Here is a 24,621-nt window from a genome sequence, read left to right as displayed (position 1 = left end):
AATTTTCTGCATACAGGTCTTTAACCTCCTTGGTTAGATTTATTCCCAGATATTTTATTTTTCTTTTTGCTATATCGAATGGGATTTTTTTCTTGATTTCTGCTTCTGCTGATTCATTGTTAGTATACAGAAATGCCTTTGATTTCTGGATATTGACTTTGTATCCCGCTGTTTTGCCAAATTCATTTATTAGTTCCAGCAGTTTTTTGGTAGAGTCTATAGGATTTTCCATGTACACTATCATGTCATCTGCAAATAGTGACAGTTTTGTTTCCTCCTTTCCGATTTGGATGCCTTTTATTTCCAGAATCTTAAATTAGGGCATTTGTGGAACTTGTAAAAAAAAAAAAAAAAAAAACAAGTGGCCCGGCAATACCATCAAGGATCCAAGTCTTTTCTATCTTTCGATCTACCAGCCTCAGCTGGTGGGCTAGCTTTCTTCTCAATCCATTCCTCACATACTAACATCAAAGGTAGAAACTTCCTGTGTCCTTTTTTGAAAAAGAACCAGGTACTTTCCCCAGAAGATTCCAATGTACTTCCTGTAACTGCTCATTGTCAAGAATGGGCCACATGCTCACCCATAAACCGACCGATGACAGGGCAAAGGAGACAGACACATGATCAACCCAGTGGAGAAGGGTGTATTCGAGAATATAACCACGGTTCTGCAAAGACGCAGGCGTGATATGGGCAGTTGAATAGGTAAGCAACAGTGCTTTACCACATCTTCCCTGGACCACACAACCTGAAGTTGCCCCCTTTGCATCATGTTTAAATTTGTTTACATAGTACGTATCACCATTGGATGCAATAGAGTGTTCACCAAAAAGACTTGGAGGCCAAACTGAATTTGAAACCTGGCTATCACTTTCCTAACTGTTAAGTTAAATTACTCAATGAAATTTCGATTAAATGGGAATGAGGATGGTGAACGTGATGATGGAATTACCTACTGTTGTGAGGATTAAATAAGTGAAATGCTTAAAAGAGCTACTCTAGCCTCAGTTTATTCATAGAGCCCAGCTGTATTCTGCAGATAACCTTGTAGCGGTACAATAAATAGCCTCCTCCCTAAAACCCCGCATTTCCGGCGTTTCGCACCGAGCACCCCTCCTCTTCCGGTGTCGTCATTAGGCAGGCGCTGGTAAGTGATGTGACGTGCTGGTGTCCTTCCCGCCTCCTGCCCTTGTCTCCTCCCCTGGTGGTAAGTGGGTCCGTAACTACACCTTTAAGATGCTTGGTCAGGTCTGAAAAAATTCGAGGGCAGAGGTCTTGGAGCGCCCACTTGAAACTTGCTCAATTGGTCCAGGCCGCATAAGGGGCGGGCTATAGCAAACTCCGCAGAAGTGATGGGCCTTCCTTCGGCTCCGCCCAGGGAAGCTTTCACTTGTCTGATTTGTGATTGGTGAGATCCTCGGGAGGCGGGCCCCAAGTTGAGCGCGAGTTTCCTCCGTGTAGTGGAACCTGTAACGGTGTGCGACATGTCCAGTGTTGGTGGGGAAGAGCGTGGGGAAGCCGGAAGAGAGGGCACCGTTGCCGCCAGTCTCTTCAGATTCAGCTCGGAGCCCACGCTCGAGGATATGTAAGATGTCGCTTGAGGAAATCTTCCGTAGCCTGGGTTGGGGAAATCGCCCCTTTTCTTTCTTTTGATTGGGAAGGGTTGCTCCACGTGGTCGGAAGCTAGCCCCTGTGCTAGTGACCCAGCTCTCGTGTTCCAGCTCTGCTGTGTGACTTTGGCCGAACCTTCTACCGTCATATGCAAAAAGAACTTAGCAGTGCACACTGGAGGCAGGGTAAATGGTGACCCTGGGTGAAGAATGTTAGAAGCAGCCCTGAGGGGAAATACTGGTTCCTTGCTGCTTCTGCCTCTGCCCCCCAGGAGTGGGAGGTAGAACGTGGCAAATGCAGGGAGACCTGAAAGGCACTAATTTCTTGGTGGAGGAATCCAAGGAAGAGCTTCTTAGGGGCAGTGCCGGTTTGCCTGCATGTTTTTTTTAAGACCATAGGATTTAGATATGCAGAGATAGGGGTGTGTCTGGTGGAGGAAACTGCAGAAGCAGCAGCAGGAGATGGAGTGGAGAAGAGGTTATTGTTAGGTTTCCATGGAGTTTAGGGTCTATGTAGGGGTTTGGCTATTATATAGTCCCATAGAAAAGAGATGACTTGTTTAAGGCCATCTAAGGTGTTAGTGGCAGATTCCCGCTGGAAACCCATGTCCCCATTACATACCACTGAGACACCCGCCTGGGCCCTCCTCCCCCACCCCTAACCCTGGGTGGGATCTGTACCAGGGTTACATCCCTTTTTCCTGTGCCAGCCGCCGCCTCCATGCTGAATTTGCTGCTGAAAGAGACTGGGACCAGTTCCACAAGCCTCGGAACCTCCTCCTGGCCTTGGTGGGGGAAGTCGGGGAGTTGGCAGAACTCTTGTGAGTAAATGAAAGGCTTCATGGAAGAGTCTTTATGTTGTGGGGGTGGGGACATTTATTTGGTCATCAAATATGTATATTTTCAGTTTCCCCTTTTCACTGCAAGGGTGTGATCTTCCTGCTGGTGATACAGAGATGAGTCCCTGCCCTCTAGGGGCACCCAGCTTCCTGGGAGAGAAAACAGCGAGGCAGATTCAGGTCTAAGAAAGGGTGGGTGGCAACCTTCTGTTACCCATGCCTTTAGGGTGGAATGGAAGGTGTTCTGTAGAACAGGGGGCCCCAACACCTGGGCCACAGACCAGTTAGGAATTGGACCACAGCGAAGGAGGTGAAGGGGAGTTGGATGTGTTTCTAGTGCCTGGCACACAACAGATATTCAGTAAGTATTATTTGAATAATTGATAGGGCTCTGGAGGAGTGGGATGGAATAGAACTGATAATTATAAAATTGGAGTAAGAATTGCTGGAGTTTGGACAGAAGACATGAACAAATTTGAATGGTAGAAAGAGCATTGTGCCTGTAGGGTGCATTGGGTCCCCAGAAGAATTAGAGCTAGGAAAGCCCAGGGGGTATTATTCAGTTGGTTGTAGTGTGCTTCTATGAACCAAAAGTTCAATTCCTTGTCAGGGCATGTATAGGAAGTAACAGATTGATGTTTTTCTTCCTCTCTCTCTCTTCATCTCTTTCTACATCAATGAACATATCCTTAGGTGAGGATAACAAAAAAAATTTTTCTAGATAGAATTAGGGCCCTGACCACTGTAGCTCAGTGGATTGAGCTCGGGCTGCAAACCAAAGGGTCCCCAGTTCATTCCCATTTGGGGCACATATCTGGATTGCGGGACAGGTCCACAGTGGGGGTCATGTGAGAGGCAACCACAAGTTGATGTTTCTCTTTTTCCTTCCATTCCCCTCTCTCTAAATAAATAAATAAATAAATAAAGACTTAAAATAAAAAGAAAGAAAGGACAATCAGGGTGGTATGAGACTAGTGAGGGGACTAGTGTAGATCAGGGGAGAGGTAGTGAGGTCTCAGCCAGTGAAGTCACTCTGGGGATGGAGAAATGAGGGCACAGAGATGTGTGTGAGGGCAGGCCGTTCATTTACTACAGATTTACGAGCACCATCTGTGTACTCAGTCTTCTAACGTCAAGAGATGTGGCCTTCCCAGGGATACACATCATTCCCATCTTCACAGTGCAATAAGATGGACAACAGATAAGCAAACTGATGTTAAAATATTGGAAATTGTGATAAGTTCTATAAGGAGAATAACCCAAGGTTGTGGGAAGGAAGGAAGGAAACAGGAAGACAGCTTTTCTAAGGAGGAGAAATGTGAGCTGAGACCTGAATGACAACAGGAAGGAGCCAACCATGGGGAAGTTCTGGGGGGAGCAGGGGAAGATCATTCAAGACAAAGACATACAAAGGCCTGTGACAGTTTGACATGTTTGCAAAGCAGAAAAAGCCAGACTGACTTGTAGGTGGGGAGTTGGGGAAAGTAGTGGATACTGACATTGGAAGAGGCAGGAGTCAGCTCGTGCGAGACCTGGAGGGCGTGCATGGTCAGGAGTTTAGATTTTATTCCAAGCCCAGCTAGGGGAGATTCAGCAGAGGGAGGACAAAATATAATTTGTGCTTTTACAAGCCGATACTGGGCCAGAGTAGAAGATGAGTTAACAGGCTTCCCCAGGGGTCCAGGTCTGAGATTTAGTCTGGGGTAGCAGTTTCTAGGCCTGATGAGAAGTAGAATCGGGTCTTCATGAGTAAAATGATCTCTTGCCAACTCTTTGACTTAGGTGGGGACACAGAGGTCTGGGTGAATCATATGTTGGTGTCTCTTCCCCAGCCTGGCTCTATCCAGGGTGCAGATGGGTTGAGCTGCCCTTGAAGGGAATTTCTAGGAGGTGGGAGTTCAGTGCTACAAGGACTGGGGTTCTCTGAGGGGGGAGGCCCAATGTCCTAGTTAGCACCTGTGTGTCTGTGTTCCACCCCCAGTCAGTGGAAGCCTGACGAGGAGCCTGGCCCCCAATCCTGGCCCCCCAAGGAACGGGCAGCCCTTCAGGAGGAGCTTAGTGATGTCCTCATCTACCTGGTAGCATTAGCAGCCCGCTGCCGTGTGGACCTGCCCCAAGCGGTGCTCTCCAAGATGGACACCAACCGGAGACGCTACCCGGCACATCTGTCCCGGGGCTCCTCCCGAAAATACACGGACTTGCCCCGTGGGGCCACCTCTGAAGACCAGACTATGGGGACTACAGACCTTGCCTGTGAATCCACACGCCAGGCCTCAGCATAGAACCACGGACCCACGATCTGCAACTCAGCATGGCATCTGAGGAACAGATGGTGGCCTGGCCACGGAACCTCATTCTGGCCCTTTCCTTACAGCTCACCGGCCTGGCATCCCAGTGTCTGAGGTCTGAGGCTCAAGAACCTCTGGAAGACAGCCTCTTGCTACTCTTCTCTCTCAATAAAAGTTTTGTCTAGCAACTTCTGGATCCTTCCTGGGGAGGCTCTGTCTCAGCAGGTACTACAGAAGGGGCAGCAGGGCTGCTCTGAGCCCAGCTCCCATGTTTCTCTGCTGCACCTCCCACCTGCTGCACAGAGATCTCATTTCTAGCAGGTCCCCTGTGGGCTCTCCTGCAAGTCTGTCTCCCCTTTGGAGCCTCTAACAGAGGGCTGGAGGCTGTACTTAGTGGTAAAGGCCCAGATTTTGGAGCCAGCACATCAGGGTTCAAACGCTGTATTTGATACTTATCAGCGGGATGATGTTCATCAGTTTCTGCACTTCAAGGGAAAATAATAGTATTTCCCTGATAGGGCAGTAAAGTTTAAGTCGGCTGTTGTAGGTAGAGTACTTTGGACAGTGCCTGGCACATACTAGGTACTTAGTTTGCAGTTATGTGTCTTTCAACTCAAAACACTGGGATCCCACAGCAGGAAATGTCACCAGTCAAGGTAGGCCTGGGCCCAGGACTGAGCCTCAGGACCCAGCACAAATCAGGGCCAGGTCTGGGACGTGGAACAGAACAGGGCTTCCACTGCTCTTGGGCTTGGGCCTGTTGCCCTCCCAACACCAATTTCTCATCCCACATCTCCGCCTAAAGATAGTGTTAGCTGTGTGTAATTCATCTGTTTTGTGTGGCCTCAGGCCCAATCTCTTTTTGAGATTCCCATACCCTGCCTCCTTCATAGGGTGGGGTAACGCTGGGAAAAAGACCTTTAAATTACTCTTGCTGCCCTTATGGGCCTATTTCCCAATCAGTGAGATGAGTCATCCCCTTCAGTGGCCTCATTCCTCTAGTGAGCTTATCCCTCTTAATCAGTGACCTCTTACCAGCTAAAACTACCCAGATTGGAACTGCTTGAGCTTTCTGTTGCCAAGTCCACCCTGCTTCTCCCTACCATTGAGAGCAGGAGCCTTATCCTTTCTGGTTTGATTTCATTCCCTCTCCTTGGTCAATTATCTCCTGTGCTCTCCCCACCCCTCCATCAGCTTCTCTTCCTTTCCATTAGCCATCCCACCAGCACAAAAACAGTCTCCTCCCCATAGACAAAACCAATAAAATTTCCCCAGCTTCACAGCCAAGCCTCTTGAAGAGGGTTGTCTACATCCAGCCGCTTTGATTCCTCATCCTCCCATTGATACCCTAACCCACTCAAGGCTGGCTTTTATCCCTACCCTTCCACTGAAACGGCTCCCCACTTATGCCCACTCCTACAAACAGCAGGCACCAGAGCAGAATCTGACTATGCTGACCATTTTCTGTAAAACTTTCCTCTCGATTTTTCAAACGTGACTGTTCTGGATATCTTTCTACCTGTGGCTGTTCAGATTTTTCCTAGCTGCCCTCTTCTGAATGAGGTGTCATGCACTCCAGACCTGATATCCCCAAACTGTTATTTCCAATCACCTCCCTGACCCCTTCACATTTACCTCACATTCAATATGACAGGACTGGATATAACAGTTGTTGCCACTTCTGCCCTACTCATCTTGTACCATCTCAGCGACACTACCTGTCAGTATCTAAGCTAAGAAATGAGGTCAGCCCCATCCTCCTTCCCAGAATTCTAGCTCCTTAATATGTCCACTTCATCTCTCCCCTCCTATTTCATCTGGCTTCTAAGATCCCTAGTGGTCTAATGCCTGCTAATCTTTCTTTTTGTTCCTACCTTCCACCAGTAAAGGTCTACAAGCTGTTAATTCTGGTAAGCATTTTCCAGAGCTCTCTTCTGCAGTTCCCTATCCCCATCTGTTTCTTAGCCTTCAAGACCACCGGCCACCTAAAATGATCACCTCTGCGAAGAACCTCTAAAATTGGGGACTGCATTAAAGACCTAACCAACAAACTTTCCTCACTTAAGCTCCAAAGACAATGGACTGCAATGCCTATTTACTTGTCCCTGTCTATCCTTCACTGGCTCTCAGATACTTACTCATCTGAAGGAATGGAAATGAGACTTGCTTAACTTTGGGATGTTGAGCTTGAAGATGAGCTGAGCTAATAATAATGAAGCACTTAAAGCTCTAAACAGAGCTATAAAGTATTATTGTCTCTTCATTACACACTGAGCTCCTTGAAGTTCATGGCAATTCACCAAAGCCCTGGAGAACGTAGTGCCTGTTTGGTCACAGTGTGCTGTATTTATGGACCCTTCCAGATATGACTCCACACACACAAAACCAGTTCCAGGCATGCTTTTGGGTTTATATCCCTGCTAGGTTCCATGACAATTCTAATTGCCTAGCCTGGGGAAGACCCCAACTTGGTTCCTCCCCCGCCAACCACCTCTATCACAGACCAGGGGAAGGTGAGGATATACTTCATTTACTAGCAGGGGCTGAGGACTTGTGAGGGGACATGAGCACGGTTTGCAGGGATGCGCATATCTCCCAGTACTGGAAAGCCTGGCCTGCCATTCCACCCTCTCCCAGACCAGGGTGGCGGGGAGTAGTCCGTCACGTTAATTGAGCCCCTATGGGTTCCACCCTCAGAGTTGGTTCAGCAACACTGGTGTATTGGACACTAGCACCCCACAGCGACCAGATAAGAGATCAGCTACTTTTGCACTCTGGGCAGTGCTCCGTGGCAGTGCCGGCTGTGGCTCCAGAGGGTAGCTTGAAGTCTCGCCCACAGCCAGCGCAGATGTACAGACGGCGCCGCATGTGCGCACGACGGTGGCGGATGAAGTGTGAGCTGAGGCGGAAGCGCTGGCCACACTCCCCACACGGGTAGGGCCGCTCACCCGTGTGCGTGCGGGCATGCTCCGCCAAGTTGGAGCGGTGCCCAAAACGGCGGCCACACACCGCACAACGGTGCGGCTTCTCTCCGGTGTGCACACGCCTGTGCTTGGCCAGCGCTGAGCTCTGCGCAAAGCGAGTACCACAGTCAGCGCATGCGTATGGCCGCTCGCCTGTGTGCGTGCGTCGGTGGCGCGCCAGGCACGAACTGCCGCCAAAGGCCCGTCCGCAGTCTGGGCAGGCATAGGGCTTCTCCCCCGTGTGCACGCGCAGGTGCTGTGCGTAGTTGGAGCTCTGCGCGAAGCGGCGACCACAGTGAGTGCATAAATAAGGCTTCTCGCCAGTGTGGCGCCGCCTGTGCTGCCGCAGGTTGGAGGCAGCCGAGAAGCGCTTGTCGCACTCGGGGCACTTGTAGGGCCGCTCGCCGGTGTGTGTGCGGCCGTGTTTGGTTAGCGCCGACTTCTGCGAGAATCCCCGGCCACACTCAGTGCATGCAAAGGGTCGCTCGCCTGTGTGCGTGCGCGAATGCTTCGCTAGCGTGGAGCGGCGGGCAAATGCCCGGCCACACTCTGGGCACGCGTGCGGCCGTGCCCGATCGGCAGATGGCGCTGGTGGCTCACTTGGGACCTACGGGGAGAGAGGGAACAGGTCAGTCCTGACTGAGGCCTGAGAGCTAGGTGTCTGGAAGCTGTAATCATTGAGTTTGCCATATGTAAAACAGGAAAACAAGGGTGCCGGCCTCATAGAATGGCAGTGTGCACTAAATTACATACTGCATTAACGCACATGTCACAGTGTTCTGCGTCATTCTGGCTATTCTTTATGAATTCAACACACATTTATTAAGGGCATACACTGTGAGTCTGTGCCAGACTCTGTTCTACGCACTGGGGATTCAGTATTAAATTTTTTAAATTCCTGCTTTTGGAAAGAATGGATAAGGAGTGCTGGTGTTAGGGGGATGCTGCAAATTTAATAGGATTAAGAAACTACTGGTGTAACAGGAGCAAGATCTAAAGGAGGTGAGAAGGCAGGCTAGGGAGGGAACAGCAAGACCCTGAGGTAGTTTTGCAAAGTTCCAGGAAGAGGAAGAGAAAGTGCCTAGGGCAGAATGCATAAGGGGGAGAGTAACCCATGGGGTGCTCCTGGAGGGGATCTCTTAGCTTAAGCCCTCGAGATATGAATGAGATGCGGAACCATCAGAGGAGATGTTAGAAGGTTTTGAGTAGGGACATGACCAGACCAGACTCATTTCAAAAGCCTCCATCAAGTGGCTGGGGTTGCAGAAGACAAGGGGGCAGAGTGGGGCCCAGGGAGGAGGCTGCTGTGCTGCAGTGTCTGGCAAGAGAGCACAGTGGCTCAGACCCAGGTGCCAGGTGAGAAGTGAAGGTGGTGAGAAGTGGTCTGCTTCTGAATATATCTCTGCCGTTCGATACATAAATCGATCAATAGGTAGATTTGATAAATAGATTAGATATGACACCTAAAGAAAAAGGAGTGAGAATTACTCCAAGGATTTGAATTTGACAACTACCAGGATGGCTGGGGAAGAACAAGTTGACAGGTGAGACCTGTTTCAGATCACATCTGCGATTCTTGACACATCTGGAGCTCAGGAGACAGTCCTAGACCAGACATGTTAATTGGGAAGCCATGGGCCAGAGATGGTTTCTCAAGCCTTGAAACTGAATAAGATTACTCAGGGAATGGGCTGAGAGAACCTGGGATGAGTATGAGTAGGAGCGGGATGGTGTCTTAGAAGCCAGGCCAGGAGAAAATCCAGGCCTTTCAATAACTTTTGAAGATCCAGCACCTACCATTTTGTAAGCTGTGAAGAAGGCAAGGGTAAAACCCAAATACAATTCTGAGGCCTAAACTGAAAATGAGCCGGGTTCATGAAGTCTGGACTGCTAGAGATAAAGTCAGAAAAAGATAGAAGTGTTCTGTAAAAGGCAAGTGAAGGGAAAACGTATTAACAGTATTAATGTTGTATTATGTTAATATTTTGTGTTAACGGTAGAAAGAACATTAATATTGAGGGCATATTGCTCCCTCCCTAGCAGAGAGAAGGCTAATCCCTGCAAAAGTCATTCTGAGTATCTTCTATTGGCCAAGTAATTATGTTCATTATTAATTCATGAATGAATAAATACTCAGCACATACGAAGGACAAGACAACATCAACTTCTTCCCAGAGTGGTTATCACAATACTATTTTATTTTATTTTTTTTGAGATCTTACTTATTTTTAGAGAGAGGGGAAGGGAAGGAGAAAGAGAGAAATACCAGTGTGGGGTTATCTCTCTAGCACCCCCTATAGGGGTCTCGCCTGCAACCCAGGCATGTGCCTTAATGGGGAATTGAATGGGCGACCCTTTAGTTCCCAGGCCAGCTCCCAATCCACTGAGCCACACCAGTCAGGGCACAACATTTTTTTATAGATAAGGAAACAGCTTAACACAGGCTAAGTGACAGTTCAGGAGCAGTTAACACATTATTTTTCTTATTGCAATGAGGGCAAATTCAAGGTCTTGAAAGCTGCATAAAAGGCAGTCACGTTTTGGTAACCAACTCAGAAATTGGAACACAAGGCAGTTGGGGAGATTAGTGACCAGTCAGGGGAACTCTACTTTAAACAGTACGTACAGTGGTTAACAGTGACCCCAACATTACAGTGTAAGGCTTCAACAATGCTATTTTATATACATTATTGTATTAAATCTTCCCATCACCCCCTTGAGTCCAGTGTTATCTTTGCTCATTGAGAAAGCTGAGGTGTGCCCTGACTGGTGTGGCTCAGTTGGTTGGGCATCATGCCTCAAAGCAAAAGGTTGCCGGTTCAATTCCCGGTCAGGGCACGTGCCAGGTTGCCAGCCTGGTCCCTGTTAGCAGCATGTGCAAGAGGCAGCTGATGGGTGTTTCTCTCACACATCGATGTTTCTCTGCCTCTCTTTCCCTCTGCCTTTCCCTCTAAGAATATATAAGTAAAATCGTGGTTGGGGGAAAGGAAGGAAGGAAGAAAACTGAGACGGAGGGAGATTAAATTCCTGTAGCCAGTGGGGGTCAGGACCCTTCACATGTAGTAGGCTACACTGCACCTCCCTGCACTTGCACAGCCACGATGTGACAGAAGACAGACGCCGAGTCCCTGCTACTCTCCAAGAGGGATTCAAAGTAAAAATACAAGTTGATACTTTAAATGGAGAAACCCCCCATAGCAGATTTGGCCCAGTCTGAAGTCAAGGTCATACTTTCCTATCTTGCCTGGGTTTTGACACCTATTGGTTTTATTTCAACACGGCCCTTGCAGAGAGAACTTTCCCTATTATGTCTGTATTTCTTCTGGCCCCTTCTTCTTTGGCCCCCTTCTCTAAGATGGCTTTGATCAGCCTGAGGGCTTCCTTGTGTTCACTGACTTAGGAAGAACTTCTCCACACAAGCATTCTTGCTATCTGCAGCTCCAGGAGGAGGAGCCTGGGGTGCCCCAGGGAAAATCGAGGTAAGAGGGGCTGCGACTAGCTCATTAAGACCCCAGGCAAGTCACTCCCTTCCCAGGCCTCAGTGAACCAAGGAAGGTGAGGGGGGAGGCTAGGTGAGATCAGAATTACCGAACTTGAGGTATGCACACATCACAGGATGCAAGAGGATCCTAAGTCTTCTGTAGGCACACTTTGATGTCGTTACAATCAATATGTACTCATTTTCACAGATATTAGAAACACAATAGATCACATGAAACCCACAATTCCATTAGTAATATGGTGTGTATGAAGGTGGACTTAATGAAAACAACGTGAATCTATCTGAAGAAAAGCATTAAGTAAATGAGGCCAGCCCGTGAGTGATTTACATGGTGACTGGCAAATGCCAGACTAGGTGGTCATTAAAGGACCTCACATGTCTTAAATTCTACTCTACAACTATTAGATTTAAAGTGAGAATAAAAGGTATCTGCACTATATCAAGAGGGTACCAGCCCTGGCTGGTGCAGCTCAGTGGATTCAGTGTGGGCTGCAAACCCAGGGCTCACCAGTTCGATTCCCAGTCAGGGCACATGCCTGGGTTGTAGGCCAGGTCCCCAGGGGGGAACACGTGAGAGGCAACCACACATTGATGTTTCTCTCCCTCTCTTTCTTCCTCCCTTCCCTTCTGTAAAAGTAAATAATTAAAATCTTTAAAATAACAATTACAACTACCATCTATTGAGCAGTCTGTGTGCCAGGGACTGTGCTACGTGCTTTTCACCCATGTTCTCATTTTAAACTCTCACAACCGTTTGGGTTAAGTATCATTAGCTCCACTTTATAAATAAGGAAATAGGCTCAGAAGTAAAGCGACTCTCCACCACGGCCCTACAGCTAATCAATGGCGGAAGCAGGGTCTGAACTAGAAGTCCGTCACTGTCCGAACACCTGTTCTCTTGGTCATGATGCAATTCTGTCTCACAAGTTAGAGGTCCCCTGCATAGCTTACCTCTCTCCGTTGGATGTTTTCAGAACCCTGCTTCTTTTTAGCACCAAGTATAAAGTGTGGTGCCTATCCTCCATCCCCTTGCTCCGGGAAGTGTGGTCCACAGACCAGCACTATCAGGATCACTGGGCACTTGTTAGAATCTCAAGTCCCATCCCAGACCTGATGAGTCAAGTCAACATCTTCACTTTGACGAGATTCCCAGGTGATCTCTATGCATGTTAACCTTAAGACACTGTCTAGAAGAGAGTGGAGAAACTCCTGGAGAAAGCAGGTGGAAAGGTGAAGAGGGTTTTACAGGCTGAAAGACCACATGTGCAAAGTCTGAGCCTGGGCCCAGAAACCCTGCTCAGCGGCAGTTCTCCAGCTGTTTGAAGCTGGGGCAAGGGGAGGGGGTTGGGTGATGAAGCCAGTACACGAGTCCCATGGTGTAGATTTTGAATGCCAGGCTTAGGAGCCAGGCCTTTATCCTGAGGGAAACAGAAAACCACAGGTTTAAGGAGAGGGAGAGTGGGGACAGAGAGGATTGGATGTGCAGAGCGCTCTTTCAGGAAATCTCTGTATTCATTCAAAAGACTGGCTTTTGATAGGCGGTGAGAGAATGCTTCAGCCCCTGCGTGGACCATAATTAAGGCCTGTCCCAGACAGTGACTGGCCTTAGGACTGGGTGACAGCTAAGAGTTATAGGATGTCAGCACTGGAAGAGGCTTTCAAGGTCACCATGTTCATAGAAACTGGGATTCAGGGAGATTCACACCACAAGTTGACGAGTTATCTTGTGGGCACAGTGCAGTTCTAAATGTTTATGGGGTGTGTGTGAGCATTCCTCATTCCCACCCTCTTCCTCCAAAGAGTCACCCAGATGGTACTTAGACTGGCTTTCAAACATCTGACTTTCATCAGCTCATTTTACAGACGAGAAAGCACAGGCAAAGCTGATCAACGGTGTAGTCAGAATTTGAACCAATGCTTTTAACTGCTCCATGTACCATGTACAGTCTGTCCCCACTTACAGCGCATGACCCTCCACCTTCCCATCCTTAGCTCCGGCCAGTCCAGTCAAGGTGCCCAAATATCCCCTGCTTTCTGTCTTGCCTCCACTGCTGTCACTACCTTAGAGCAGGCTACCAGCCTATGAGGCCTGTCCTTCCCACAACAGACAATACATCTTCTAAATAGAAAATCTAAGTCCTTCTGATTTCAGGCTTCGGATAACACGGCACAATCTCACACAACGTGTTAGTTCCTATGCTGGCTTTCAATGCCTTTAACTCTCGGGCCCCATCCCCTCTGAGCCTTTGCTTTTGTTGTTTCCTCCTCCTGGGAGGCCCCTCCTCTGCCTCCATTTGCAGAATCCGCACTAAGCTTTCTCTGTAAAGCCTGCCCCACTGCCTTGAGTTGGTTGCCCTTGGTCCTGTCTGGGCCTCCGTGTTGGTTTCCCCTTTCACCCCCAGCCCCAGGATTCAGCCTAAAAATGCCTATAATAAAAAAGGAGTTGAAAAACCAGCAGAAAGATGACCTAGACCCAAGCCCTAAACTTCAGGTGAGAAAGGATGGATAATAGCAGCAAATATTTACAGTGTTTATTATGTCACACTCAGTTCTAACTCTATGTGTATTAACTTATTTAATCCTCACAAATTGAAGTAGTATGAGCTGTTATGGTTTTGCTCTTACAAATGAGGAAAGTGAGGCAAAAAGAGGTTAAGGATCTTGCCCAAGGTCATACAGCTGATAAGTGGTGAAGATGGAAGTCCACCCTAAGCTCTGGAGTCTTAGGGGTTTTTACTTTTTAAGATTGATTGATTTACAGTGAGGGAAATGGAGCGGGGAAAGAGATGGGTAGAAACATCGATTGGTTGCTTCTTGTACCCACCTAGGGGACCGAATCCACAACCCAGGCATTGCCCTCACCAGGATTTGATCCCATGACCTTTAGTTTCCCAGGACTGAGAAACTAAACTTGGTTGGGTGTGGCCCAACCAAGCAGCACAGGTCAAGACTGGTGTGTGAGTTCTTACAAGAGAAACGGGGAGATCAGGAGATCCACGGAATCAGAAAAGTCAGACTAAGCTAGAATGATGGGCCAATGAGGCCTAAGAAAAACAGAATTAAGTAGTTCTGTTTTACTGGCAGAAGCCAAAGCTACAAGCAGCCTCTGCCTTGTATCCATCAGGCTCACCAGGAAGCAGAAGAACTTTCTGTCTTAGAGATCTGGTTCCTGTGCAGGAAGGAATCAGAGCCTGCTCCCAGACACCTGGCTCAGCTGGAGTCCTCCAGCTGTAAGCAGAGTTGCACTGGCTGTGGGTGGGAGTTCGGGTCTTGTTTATTTTTTTCATCCTCACCCGGGAATATTTTTTCCCACTGCTTTTAGAGAGTGTAAGGGAAAGGAAGAGAGACAGAGAAACATGGATCGCTGCCTTCTTGCATATATCCACACCAGGGATGGAACCCAGCAACCTGGGCATGTGTTGTGGCCAGAAATCAAATCCACAACCTTTGGTCCAATGGACAACGCTCCAACCAACTGAACCACACTGGCAAGGGCGGCAGTTAGGATCTTGAATGGGGAAATCTAACTCATTCTGATATTAAAACACCTCCCTTTTAATTTTTTTAAAAGCTCCACTATTTACACCTTCATCACCCTAAGGATAAAACCCAAATATCCTACCTGACTAGCCAAACACTCTAACCTCATCCATGCTACAGCATGGCTGAACTACCTGCACTTACTTCTCCAAGTGCCTCCTCACTCACTCCCTCTGAGCCACTGAAAGTCCTGTTTCTTCTGTTTGGAGTAGGCACCCACTTCACCCCTCACTCTCCCTGGTCTCACATAAGCCATCTCTTTATTAACTTTGAGACCTTGGGCCAGTCACCAAACTGTCCAGTATCCTGGGCCTCAGTTTTCTCACTTGTAAAATGGAACAAATACTATCTATGTTATAGAAATAAAATGCTTAAAATAGTGTCTGAAGAATAGTAAATAGCTACTAAGAGTCAGAGGTCACTGTTGCCTAACCTGGCCCTGCCCCCACTCAAGTCAGCATTAAGCTCCCAGCGTCCACACTGGTGCCTGCACTCATCACACAGAACTGTAGCTGCGTGCTTACTTAGCAGTCTATCTTGCTACACATCGGGCTCCTCGGGGAACCAAAGACAACATTTACTCTGCATCATCCAGCACAGAGCTTGGCACGGTACGTGTGACATGTTTGACGTCAGCATGGTCAGCACGAGGATGGGTTGCCAACCCTCAGATCCTAAACCCGAGATTCATGGAAAAGTGGGAACAGGATCCTGGCTTCTGTAGCATGGAGACTGGGGCCGAACCAGGTTAGGGCAAACGGGGCCCTAGAGTGTGGGTCACGTACCTCCTTGTTGTCCATGGGGATCTTGAGTTTCACCACCTCATACTTCTCCCCTCCCTCATCCTCCTCACTCTTCACCAGGAGCACCATCTCCTCTTGCATCTCTTCTTCCTCCTCCGTCTGCTGTTCGCCAGGCATCTTGGTGTCCTGGGGAGGGCAGCTGAGTCAGAAGCTCAGGACCCTCCCCCCACCCTGGCCCTGGCCCTGGCCCAGGCAAGGCGTTGCAGCCCTGGTTTCTCTAGCCCGATCCTAGTCTCTGGGTCAGGCTCTTTCCCCTCTCACCCCAGCTCAGCCCTAGGCACCAGCATTTCCCGGGACCAGCTCTGAGGACACTCCTTCGCCCCACTTATTCCAGCATTTAAGACCCTGAGCAGTTCGAACCTCCAGTCTCAGCAAGTCGCCATCCTCCCCTTGCTCAGTCACTCTCCCGGGCCTCGGTCAGCGGCCTAGAGCTCTAGGGTACCAGCTGTAGGCTGGATCGGGGCGGAGACCTAGGGGTTGGAGCACTCACCGCAAAGTCCGCGCTCGCGCAGCCCCAGGCCCGTTTCGGGGCGGTAAGGGTATTCAGTAAGACCCCGGTTCTGGGGGCGGGGCAGCCTAGGGAGCACCCGGTCATTGGTCAGAAGACCTAACCCCGCCCTCTAGGGGAGGGATCCAGAGGACCCAGACGTTGAAGCTGAACTGCTCCAGGAGGATGGGACACTCAGACTGAGTGTCTTCCTACGTCCCTCAACGCGCAGGACCCCATGCCGCTCCACCTCGTCTTTCAAGGTCCTCGCAGTCCGATCGAATTCTACTACCTTCAAGGCTTGTCTCCCGTGGCCGGCTTGGAGGTGTCGTCTGCTGCCGGGCGCGTCCGCTCCGCCCAAACTAGGCCAAGTGCACTCCAGCCCTGGCCTGGGCCTCTGGGTGGCGCCCCGCCTGGAAGGAGGACCCTGTTACCTCCGCACCTCTTCCCTTTCCTCTTTTGCTGTCTTTTTTCCTTCTTTACTAAAAGGCTGTTGCTTTTCCGGTCATCTGGTCCCTGAGATATCTTGCTCCTTCAATACATACTTACCACATGAACAGCCACAAAAAGATACCGCTGATCCGTCTTATATTGGGCCTGCTATGTGCCAGTGTTGTGCTAAGGGCTTCGCACACCTCACGTCTTTTAAAAAAAGATTTTACTTATTTATTTTTAGAGAGAGGGAGAGAACATAGATGTGTGGTTGCCTCTCACATGTGTCTCATCAGGACCGTGGACAGTCCCTAACACAGGCATGTACTCTGAGCGGAATCGAACTGGTGACCTTCCGTTTTGCTGGATGACAATCAACTGAGCCACGCCGGTTGGGGCCACCCTAAGGTTTTTTGTTTGTTTGTTTGTTTTTTTAATTAAATATAATGGGCCCTAGCTGGTTTGGCTGGGAACCAGGAGGTTGCCAGTTCGATTCCTAGTCAGGACACCTATCTGGGTTGCAAGGCCGGGTCCCCAGTTGTTAACCTTCGAGAGACAACTGATTGATGTTTCTTTCCCTCTCTTTCTCCCTCCCTTCCCCTATCTCTAAAAATAAATAAACATCCCTCTGATCTATTGACATTAGTCTCAATTTCCTTTTCCGGAAAGTGGAGGTCGTGATACAAAATTTGAAGCATGCTACTGTACAAAGCGGCTCACGGCAGCACAGTACTCACAGAAGTCAAGGGGCGCTCTGATCTGGTCCCAATCCTGTGCTGTGTTTTCACAAAATCAACAATGGATAGCAATGTTTTTATCAACTATAATTTAAACTTTGTGATTAAAAATATCTAAAAATATAAATAAATAAAATGTTAAAAAAATAAGTGTATTGGGATAAAATATCACGACCCAAAGTCCAGTTACCTTGGGACACCATATATTTGACCGCCTTTACCCTCATCCTCCTCTGCCCACTCCGTTCCCCTCTGTTCTCTGTATCTGAATTTGTTGATTTCTTTTCATATGGACAAAGGTGGGTCCATTTCACAAAGATGGGGCTCATAGTTCTGGGAAGTAAACTATCTCTGACAACCCAGTAGCCTAAGTGGAAAATTGGTAGCTCACAGTCCAAACCCAGACCACCGAAGTGTCTTATTTGACCCTCAGTGTGTTTTACATTTAAAAAACAGCTTCAAAAAAAAAGAGGTGTTTTACACATTTTTATTTCCAACATTTCAAAATTGGGATATTTCATGTAAAAACTCTGTATTTCCCATTTCTCTTGAAAAAGACATCTAATTCTCCCATTTTATGAATGGGGTAACTAAGAATCATATGATGAAAGAAAAGAGAAATAACATTCAGTAAATGCTTAAAATCCCTACCTTGCCTCTCTACAACTCTTTTGTGGGGGTCAGTAATAGTATCTTCCTCTGACAATTGAGGGAACTAAAGCTTGGAGACAGACTTTAAGTAATTTGTTCTAAGTCATATAGCTGTAACAGATTCCAAAACTGGCGCTCTCTCTATTGCATTAAGCTCTCTCTCTCACAAATGAGGTTACATGGGGGATTTTGGTAGCAGAGCCGGGACTCAAACCCAAGCCTCAGTCCTCAGAGCCTGAGACATAATTTGAATGTTGGGATTACATGTGGTCAAACTTGTGTTCTTCCCCAGAGCTGGCGAGAGGTGGCCAATGCTGGGATACTCAACACTCAGGATCCTCAAAGCCACTTTGATTGTGTTCATTCCTTCATCAAGTATTTATTGAACCCTACTAAGTGCCTGGCCCCATTCTAGGTACTGGAGATGCAGGAGTGAATAAAAGAGACAAAAACTTTGACTATTATGGCCATTCTAAGGGCATAAAAAATGTCAACTACAGCCCTAGCCATATGGCTCAGTGTGATGGAGCCCGGCCCCCCACACTGAAAAGGTTGCTGTTGCGGGTTTGGTCCCCAGTCAGGCTTCGAATGGGAGGCGGCCGATCGATGTTTCCATTGATGTTTCTCTCCCTTCCTTTCTCTTTAAAATCAATAAACATATCCTCGGGTGAGGATTAAAAACATCCCAAAACGTAAACAATAAAGATAATTTCAGATACTGATAGGTGCAAGAAGGAAATAGAGCAAGATGATGCACTACTAGGGAGTGGTTTGATTGGGCCCTTCCCTAGTGTGGGCAGGGACTGCATCTCTGAGGAAATGATATTTGAGATGCTCTCAGTGATGAGAAAACATTAGCCATTTGTAACTCCTGAGGAAGTGTGTAGTTCTAAACAGAACTACAGAGGCCTTAAGGTAAGAAGAAGCTTGGCATATTTGAGAAAAAGAAAGGCTTGTGTGACTGGAGCCAAGTAAGTTAGTGAGGGCAAATGTAGTGTGGGAGGTGGAAGAGAGGTATGTGGGGACCAAGTTCTGGCTGGAACCCCACCTCTAACAAAAGGCAAGGCTTGCTTGCCCTGATCAGAGTGAGTGAGGAGACCTGGCTGGGAGCAGGAAGAGCATTTTACTGTGGAAGTTCTTGAAACAGATTTTTTGAAAAGGAGGACAATGACTCCATCCATTTGTTTTACAAGCATGTACAAATATCTACCTAGAATTAGCCCTGGCTGGTGTGGCTCAGTGGATTGAGCGTGGGCCTGCGAACCACACGATCATGGTTCGGTTCCCAGTCAGGGCACATACCTGGGTTGTGGGCCAGTTCCCAGCAGGGGACTCACGAGAGGCAACCATACACTGATATTTCTCTCCTTCTCTCCTTCCCTACCTCTCTAAAGATAAATAAATAAAATTTTTAAAAAATTTAAAAAAATATCTACCTAGAATTAGAGATAGTTCATGTTTCTAATAATCTTAGAGTCTAGTAAAGAAGACTGTGATAAAAAATGCATGAACCCTGGCTGGTGTGGCTCAGTGGAACTAAGTGCCAGACTGGGAACCAAAAGATTGCAGGTTCAACTCCTAGTCAGGGCACATGCCTGGGCTGTAGGCCAGGTCCCCATTAAGGGTGTGTAAGAGGCAGCCGATACATGTATCTCTCACACTAAAATTTTTTCTTTCTTTCTCCCTCCCTTCCCTTCTCTCTAAAAATAAATAAATAAAATCTTAAAAGAATACATGTATTTATAAATAACTTTTCTATATACATGCAAAGGAAACCATAGATGTTCTGGCAAACTAGTGGGGAAAGTGAATAACTCCCTTGAAGGGAGCGGATATTGGGTACAGGCCTCACTGAGGAGATAAACATATAGGTCCTTGAGAGGCGAGTGGAGATTTGTCAGAGTGACAAGGAAGTAGCAGCTTGTGAGATTATAATGTTTTGTGAGGAGCACATCATGGTCCAAGGACATTTCACTAATGTATTTAGTGAGACCTATTGCGTGCCAGGCTCCTTTCAGGACTGGGAGGTTGAAGGTGAATTTGGAAAAAGCTGTCTTACTCATTACTGTTCACTTCACTACTTGCCTTCAGCCTCACTAGAACTTCAGTTCTTGAATCCCCAGGGACTTGGTGCATACTCTTCATTCTGCTTAGAACACTCTGCCTCCCATCCCATCTTCCTCCTCCTCCTTTCTTGCTTATTCCAAGCCACTCTTTTTTTAAAATATATTTTATTGATTAGATATTACAGTTGTCCCATTTCCCCCCTTTTACTCCCCCCGACCCTGCACACCCTCTCCCACCCACATTCCCCTCCTTTAGTTCATATCCATGGGTTGAACATATAAGTTCTTTGGCTTCTGCATTTCCTATACTATTCTCAACCTCCCTCTATTTTCTATCTGCCATCTATATTCTCTTTATCTTTTCCCCTCTCTCTTTCTCCTACTCCCCTGTTGATGACCCTCCATGTGATCTCCATTTCTGTGGTTCTGTTCCTGTTCTAGTTGTTTGCTTAGTTGCTTTTTGTTTTTGTTTTAGGTGTGGTTGTGAGTTTGCTGTCATTTTACTGTTCATATTTTATATCTTCTTTTTCTTAGATAAATCCCTTTAACATTTCATATAATAAGGGCTTGGTGATGATGAACTCCTTTAACCTGACCTTATCTGAGAAGCACTTGATCTGCCCTTCCATTCTAAATGAAAGCTTTGCTGGATAGAGCAACCTTGGATGTAGGTCCTTGCCTTTCATGCCTTGGAATACTTCTTTCCAGCTCCTTCTTTCCTGTAAGGTCTCTTTTGAGAAATCAGCTGACAGTCTGATGGGAACTCCTTTGTAGGTGACTGTCCCCTTATCTCTTGCTGCTTCTAGGATCCTCTCCTTCATTTTTATCTTGGCTAATGTAATTATGATGTGCCTTGGTGTATTCCTCCTTGGGTCCACCTTCTCTGGGACTCTCTGAGCTTCCAGGACTTCCTGGAAGTCTATTTCCTTTGCCAGACTGGGGAAGTTCTCCTTTATTATTTGTTCAAATAAGTTTTCCACTCATGGCTGTTTCTTTCTCCCTTCTGGTACCCCTATAATTTGGATGTTGGAACATTTAAAGATGTCCTGGAGGATCCTAAGCCTTTCCTCATATTTTTTAATTGTTGTTTCTTCATTCTTTCCTGGTTGGATTTTTTTTCTTCCTTCTGGTCCACACTATAGTTTTGAGTCCCAGTTTTCTTCCCATCACTTTTGGTTCCCAAGACATATTCCTTTATTTCACTTAGCATAGCCTTCATTTTCTCATCTAATTTGCCACCAAATTCAACCAATCCTGTGAGCTTTGTGGTAATCCTGATTACCAGTATTTTGAACCATGCATCTGATAGGTTGGTTATCTCTTTGACACTTAGTTGTATTTTTTCTGGAGCTTTGAGTTGTTCTTTCATTTGGGCCCTTTGTTCCCTGCCTTAATGTGCCTATTAGGTAGCAAGAGGCTGAGCCTTAGGTGTTTACCTGGGAGGGGTAACCCATGTTGCTGCAGTTGTGATGCTGGATGTGGGGAAGGGGTCCAAGAGGCAACAATGGTACTCGCTTTGCTCTTTGCCGGATATCAGTCACTTCCCCCACTTCCCCCAAGCAAATTGGGCTCTTCTGGTGCTGATTCCCCGGGTGAGTGGGTTTGTGTACATTCTAGGACCCTATAGGTCTCTCCAACAAACTCTCCTGTGAGGCTGGGAGTTTCTTCTGTTGCTGCCTCAACCCCCACAGGTGTTTTCAATCAGTGGTTTGAGGCTTTATTTCCCTGTGCTGCAGCTCTGGGTTGCGAGGTCTGTCTCACTTCCCAATTGTTCTTCCTAGTTTATCTGCTCACAAATGTGGGACTTCCTGCCCCATCAGCTGCCGCCTTGCCCGTCCCTGTCCTCGAGGTCCTCTGTGCTGTGAGTCCTCTCTGCACACCCATCTCCACCCCTCCTACAGTCTGGATGAGTGTGTCTTTTTTTTTAAAATTTATTTATTTTTAGAGGGGAAGGGAAGGAGAGAAGTATCAATGTATGGTTGCCTCTCGTGCGCCCCCTGCGGGGAACTGGCCTGCAACCCAGGCATGTGCCCTGACTGGGAATCGAACGCGATCGTGTGGTTCGCAGGCCCGCGCTCAATCCACTGAGCTACGCCAGCCAGGGCTTGACTGTGTCTTCTTTTAACTCCTTGTTGTTGGACTTCCATACAATTCAATTTTCTGTTAGTTCTGGTTGGTTTTTGTTTTTAAATTCCTGTTGTCCTTCTTTTGGTTGTGTGAAGAGGCACAGTGTGTCTATCTATGCCTTCATCTTGGCTGGAAGTCTCCAAGCCACTTTTTACCACTTCTTTGGAGAGGCCTTTGGATCATGTAGGATTCTCTCCTGCATCTAAGCTTCCTGCATAGTCCTTACCACACTTGAAATCACTTCTTCCGTGTCACTCCTCTACGTGGAAACTGAGGACAGACTGTCTTACTCATCCTTCTATCTCCACCAACCAGCACACACTGGGTAATGCTGTTGAGTGACTAAGTATCCTCAAGGAGCTCTTGATGGTTAAGTGCTCAGATGAAGGGGATTCTAACAGGATGAGGTTCAGGGAAGGCTTCTGGGAGGCGGTAATGCTCCAGGTGTTTTGACTGGAGAGGTTAATCAAATAGTGTGTGTGGGAGGGAGCATTCACTTAAAGGAAACAGCATTTCAGAGGCACAGGGCTGAAACCACACTAGGGAAAGGCTTTGAATGCCAACTAAGGAGTTTTCATTTTACAGAAACTGGCATTGGCTAGTTTATTAAATATTTTTAATATTACTTGTTTATTTTTAGAGAGAGGAGAAGGGCTGGGAGAAAGAGAGGGAGAGAAACATCAATGTGTGGTTGCCTCTCATGTGCCCCCCCCCCCACTGGGGACCTGGTCATAACCCAGGCGTGTGCCCTGACTGGGAATCAAACCAGTGACCCTTTGGTTTGCAACCTGTGCTCAATCTACTGAGCCACACCAGCCAGGGCTAAATAAATACAATCTTTTAAAACAGGTGAAGATATGGTTGGGTTTTTAATTGGGGGAGTGACAGAGTCAGATATAATTTTGCAAAGTTCACTGCAGGCCCACTTCGAGGCCAATCTGGTAAGGAGGGTGGGCAAGGAGAACAAACCAGCACAGAGGATGTTCCAAGGTCCCGAGGGGCCTCCATTTAGGCCCGGGGTATTTGTGCCAAAGCCTCAAAGAATCCCAGGCCTGAATGCAAAACTTAAGGTTTTGAGTGTGTATAACAACTTGGCAGGGGGTGAAGGACCAGTAGGGACCACACTGTAACAAGCCTTTATTGGTTCCAGGGGAAGTGTGGCCAAAGGGTAAGATCTCACCAGAGAACATCTGTCCAGGTACCAATCCCACAGGCAGATTAGCTGAGATGCCCAACCAGAGAAGTTGCAAAGAAGTCTTGTACTTTATTTCTAGGTGGGTGAACTGCCCTATTCTTTTTTTCCCCTGGCCAGTCGTATCAGTTCTTCCCATCCCTACCTGCCTATTGGTGCCCTCCTTGGAAAAGACTAGGAATTCAGGTTATGCCTCTAATGATACATGAGTTACTACTGGTAAATGCATTTGGCTTTTCCAGGGGATAAAGAGGTATCCCCTTTGCCTTCTCTTTGCTATGTGCAGCCAAGTGACCTGTTTCTTGACACACGTAAAAGGGTCTCAGAAAGGCGGGATTTTGCCGTAGTTAGAGCATCATTGTCAGGGCCTTCTGTGCTTGTACCAGAGAAGCTTGTTGCCATAGCAATAGAACTCACTGAACACCTCCACCCCCTGGTGTCTGTGGATTTTCCTATTAAGGGTGGTGCTGGATGGTGTGGTGCCTATAGGCATGAAAAACCCTGATCTGGGACATGCTGACAGACCTGGTAGATTTATAACCAGATGTGGGAGCTAGAAATCAGCTGAATAAACCAACTTCTTTGACCCGTGCAAAGAGGGCAAGGAACCCACGCAAGTTTATACAGGGCTTGGTGATTTGGCCTTGGTGACTGTTCTATTGGCAGTGGAAGTGGGGCTATTTTATGGGTGGAGAGAAAAGCATTTCATCAGCCCACATGGGAGATTGTGGTGTAGCAAAGTTTATTTGGGTAGAAGGCTGCCCCCGTGTTCCGTTTCTGTGGTTTTACCATGGGAAAACTCCAACCATGTCTTCAGCAAGGTCAAAACAAAGGCCGGTGTCTATAGAGTATCCCTTTCATATTAAAGCTTTGTCCTTCGGAGCCTGCAGGCAGCTGCTAAACCATCTCAGTCCCCATTCCAGTAGCTGAGCACTGTCACCCAGGGTGCCACCTGGAGCCTGTGTTCATTTTATTTATTTATTTATTTATTTACCTCACCCAAGGGCATATATTCATTACTTTTACAGAGAGAGAGAGAGAGAGGAAGAGAAACAGCAATGCAAGAGAGAAACATATTGGCTGCCTCCTGCACACTCCTGGACTGGGGATCATATGCCCCCCAGACTGGTGATCATGGATCGAACCCACTACCTACATATGTGTCCTAACCAGGAGTTGAACCTGCAAAGTTTCAATTACAGGGCAATGCTCCAACTAAGGGAGCCACACCACCTAGGGCTGGAGCCTGAGTATAGAGTCCCTTAGCGCCAGTGGTTATGGATAGAGGCCAGAGAGAACAGGACCAGTATGGGTTTGGGGTGGGATGAGGGATGCTGGGAGCAAGTGCTTCTCTGTTCCCCTGGGATTATATTACTGCAATGTC

The 24,621-nt window shown here is 47.6% G+C and overlaps 2 protein-coding genes across 6 annotated transcripts; one reads left to right on the top strand and one right to left on the bottom strand.

The window, feature by feature from the left end:
* Positions 1 to 1,144: 1,144 nt before the first annotated feature.
* On the top strand, positions 1,145 to 5,985 carry DCTPP1 (dCTP pyrophosphatase 1). 2 transcript variants are annotated; one of them, XM_037065453.1, is made up of 4 exons: positions 1,145 to 1,207; positions 1,462 to 1,585; positions 2,321 to 2,431; positions 4,431 to 5,985. In XM_037065453.1, the coding sequence occupies exons 2-4, from the start codon at positions 1,485 to 1,487 to the stop codon at positions 4,729 to 4,731; spliced, it is 513 nt and encodes a 170-aa protein (XP_036921348.1). In that variant the 5' UTR covers positions 1,145 to 1,207; positions 1,462 to 1,484; the 3' UTR covers positions 4,732 to 5,985. The 2 variants fall into 2 exon arrangements, with proteins under 2 accessions (XP_036921348.1, XP_036921347.1); XM_037065452.1 differs by lacking the exon at positions 1,145 to 1,207 and having other exon boundaries at positions 1,422 to 1,585.
* A 1,102-nt stretch (positions 5,986 to 7,087) lies between these two features.
* ZNF771 (zinc finger protein 771) lies at positions 7,088 to 24,546 on the bottom strand. 4 transcript variants are annotated; one of them, XM_037065451.1, is made up of 3 exons: positions 24,542 to 24,546; positions 15,528 to 15,671; positions 7,088 to 8,307 (listed from the first exon to the last, which is right to left on the bottom strand). In XM_037065451.1, the coding sequence occupies exons 2-3, from the start codon at positions 15,660 to 15,662 to the stop codon at positions 7,495 to 7,497; spliced, it is 948 nt and encodes a 315-aa protein (XP_036921346.1). In that variant the 5' UTR covers positions 15,663 to 15,671; positions 24,542 to 24,546; the 3' UTR covers positions 7,088 to 7,494. The 4 variants fall into 4 exon arrangements, with proteins under 4 accessions (XP_036921346.1, XP_036921344.1, XP_036921343.1 ...); XM_037065449.1 differs by lacking the exon at positions 24,542 to 24,546 and adding an exon at positions 16,325 to 16,462; XM_037065448.1 differs by lacking the exon at positions 24,542 to 24,546 and adding an exon at positions 16,036 to 16,155.
* Between the last annotated feature and the right edge of the window lie 75 nt (positions 24,547 to 24,621).

Source organism: Sturnira hondurensis, unplaced genomic scaffold, assembly GCF_014824575.4.
Source record: "Sturnira hondurensis isolate 20B ecotype Veracruz unplaced genomic scaffold, ASM1482457v3 Scaffold0015739, whole genome shotgun sequence".
NCBI lineage: Eukaryota > Metazoa > Chordata > Mammalia > Chiroptera > Phyllostomidae > Sturnira > Sturnira hondurensis.
The sequence above is the reverse complement of the archived record's forward strand: the minus strand, read 5'-3'. Positions and strand labels throughout refer to the sequence as shown.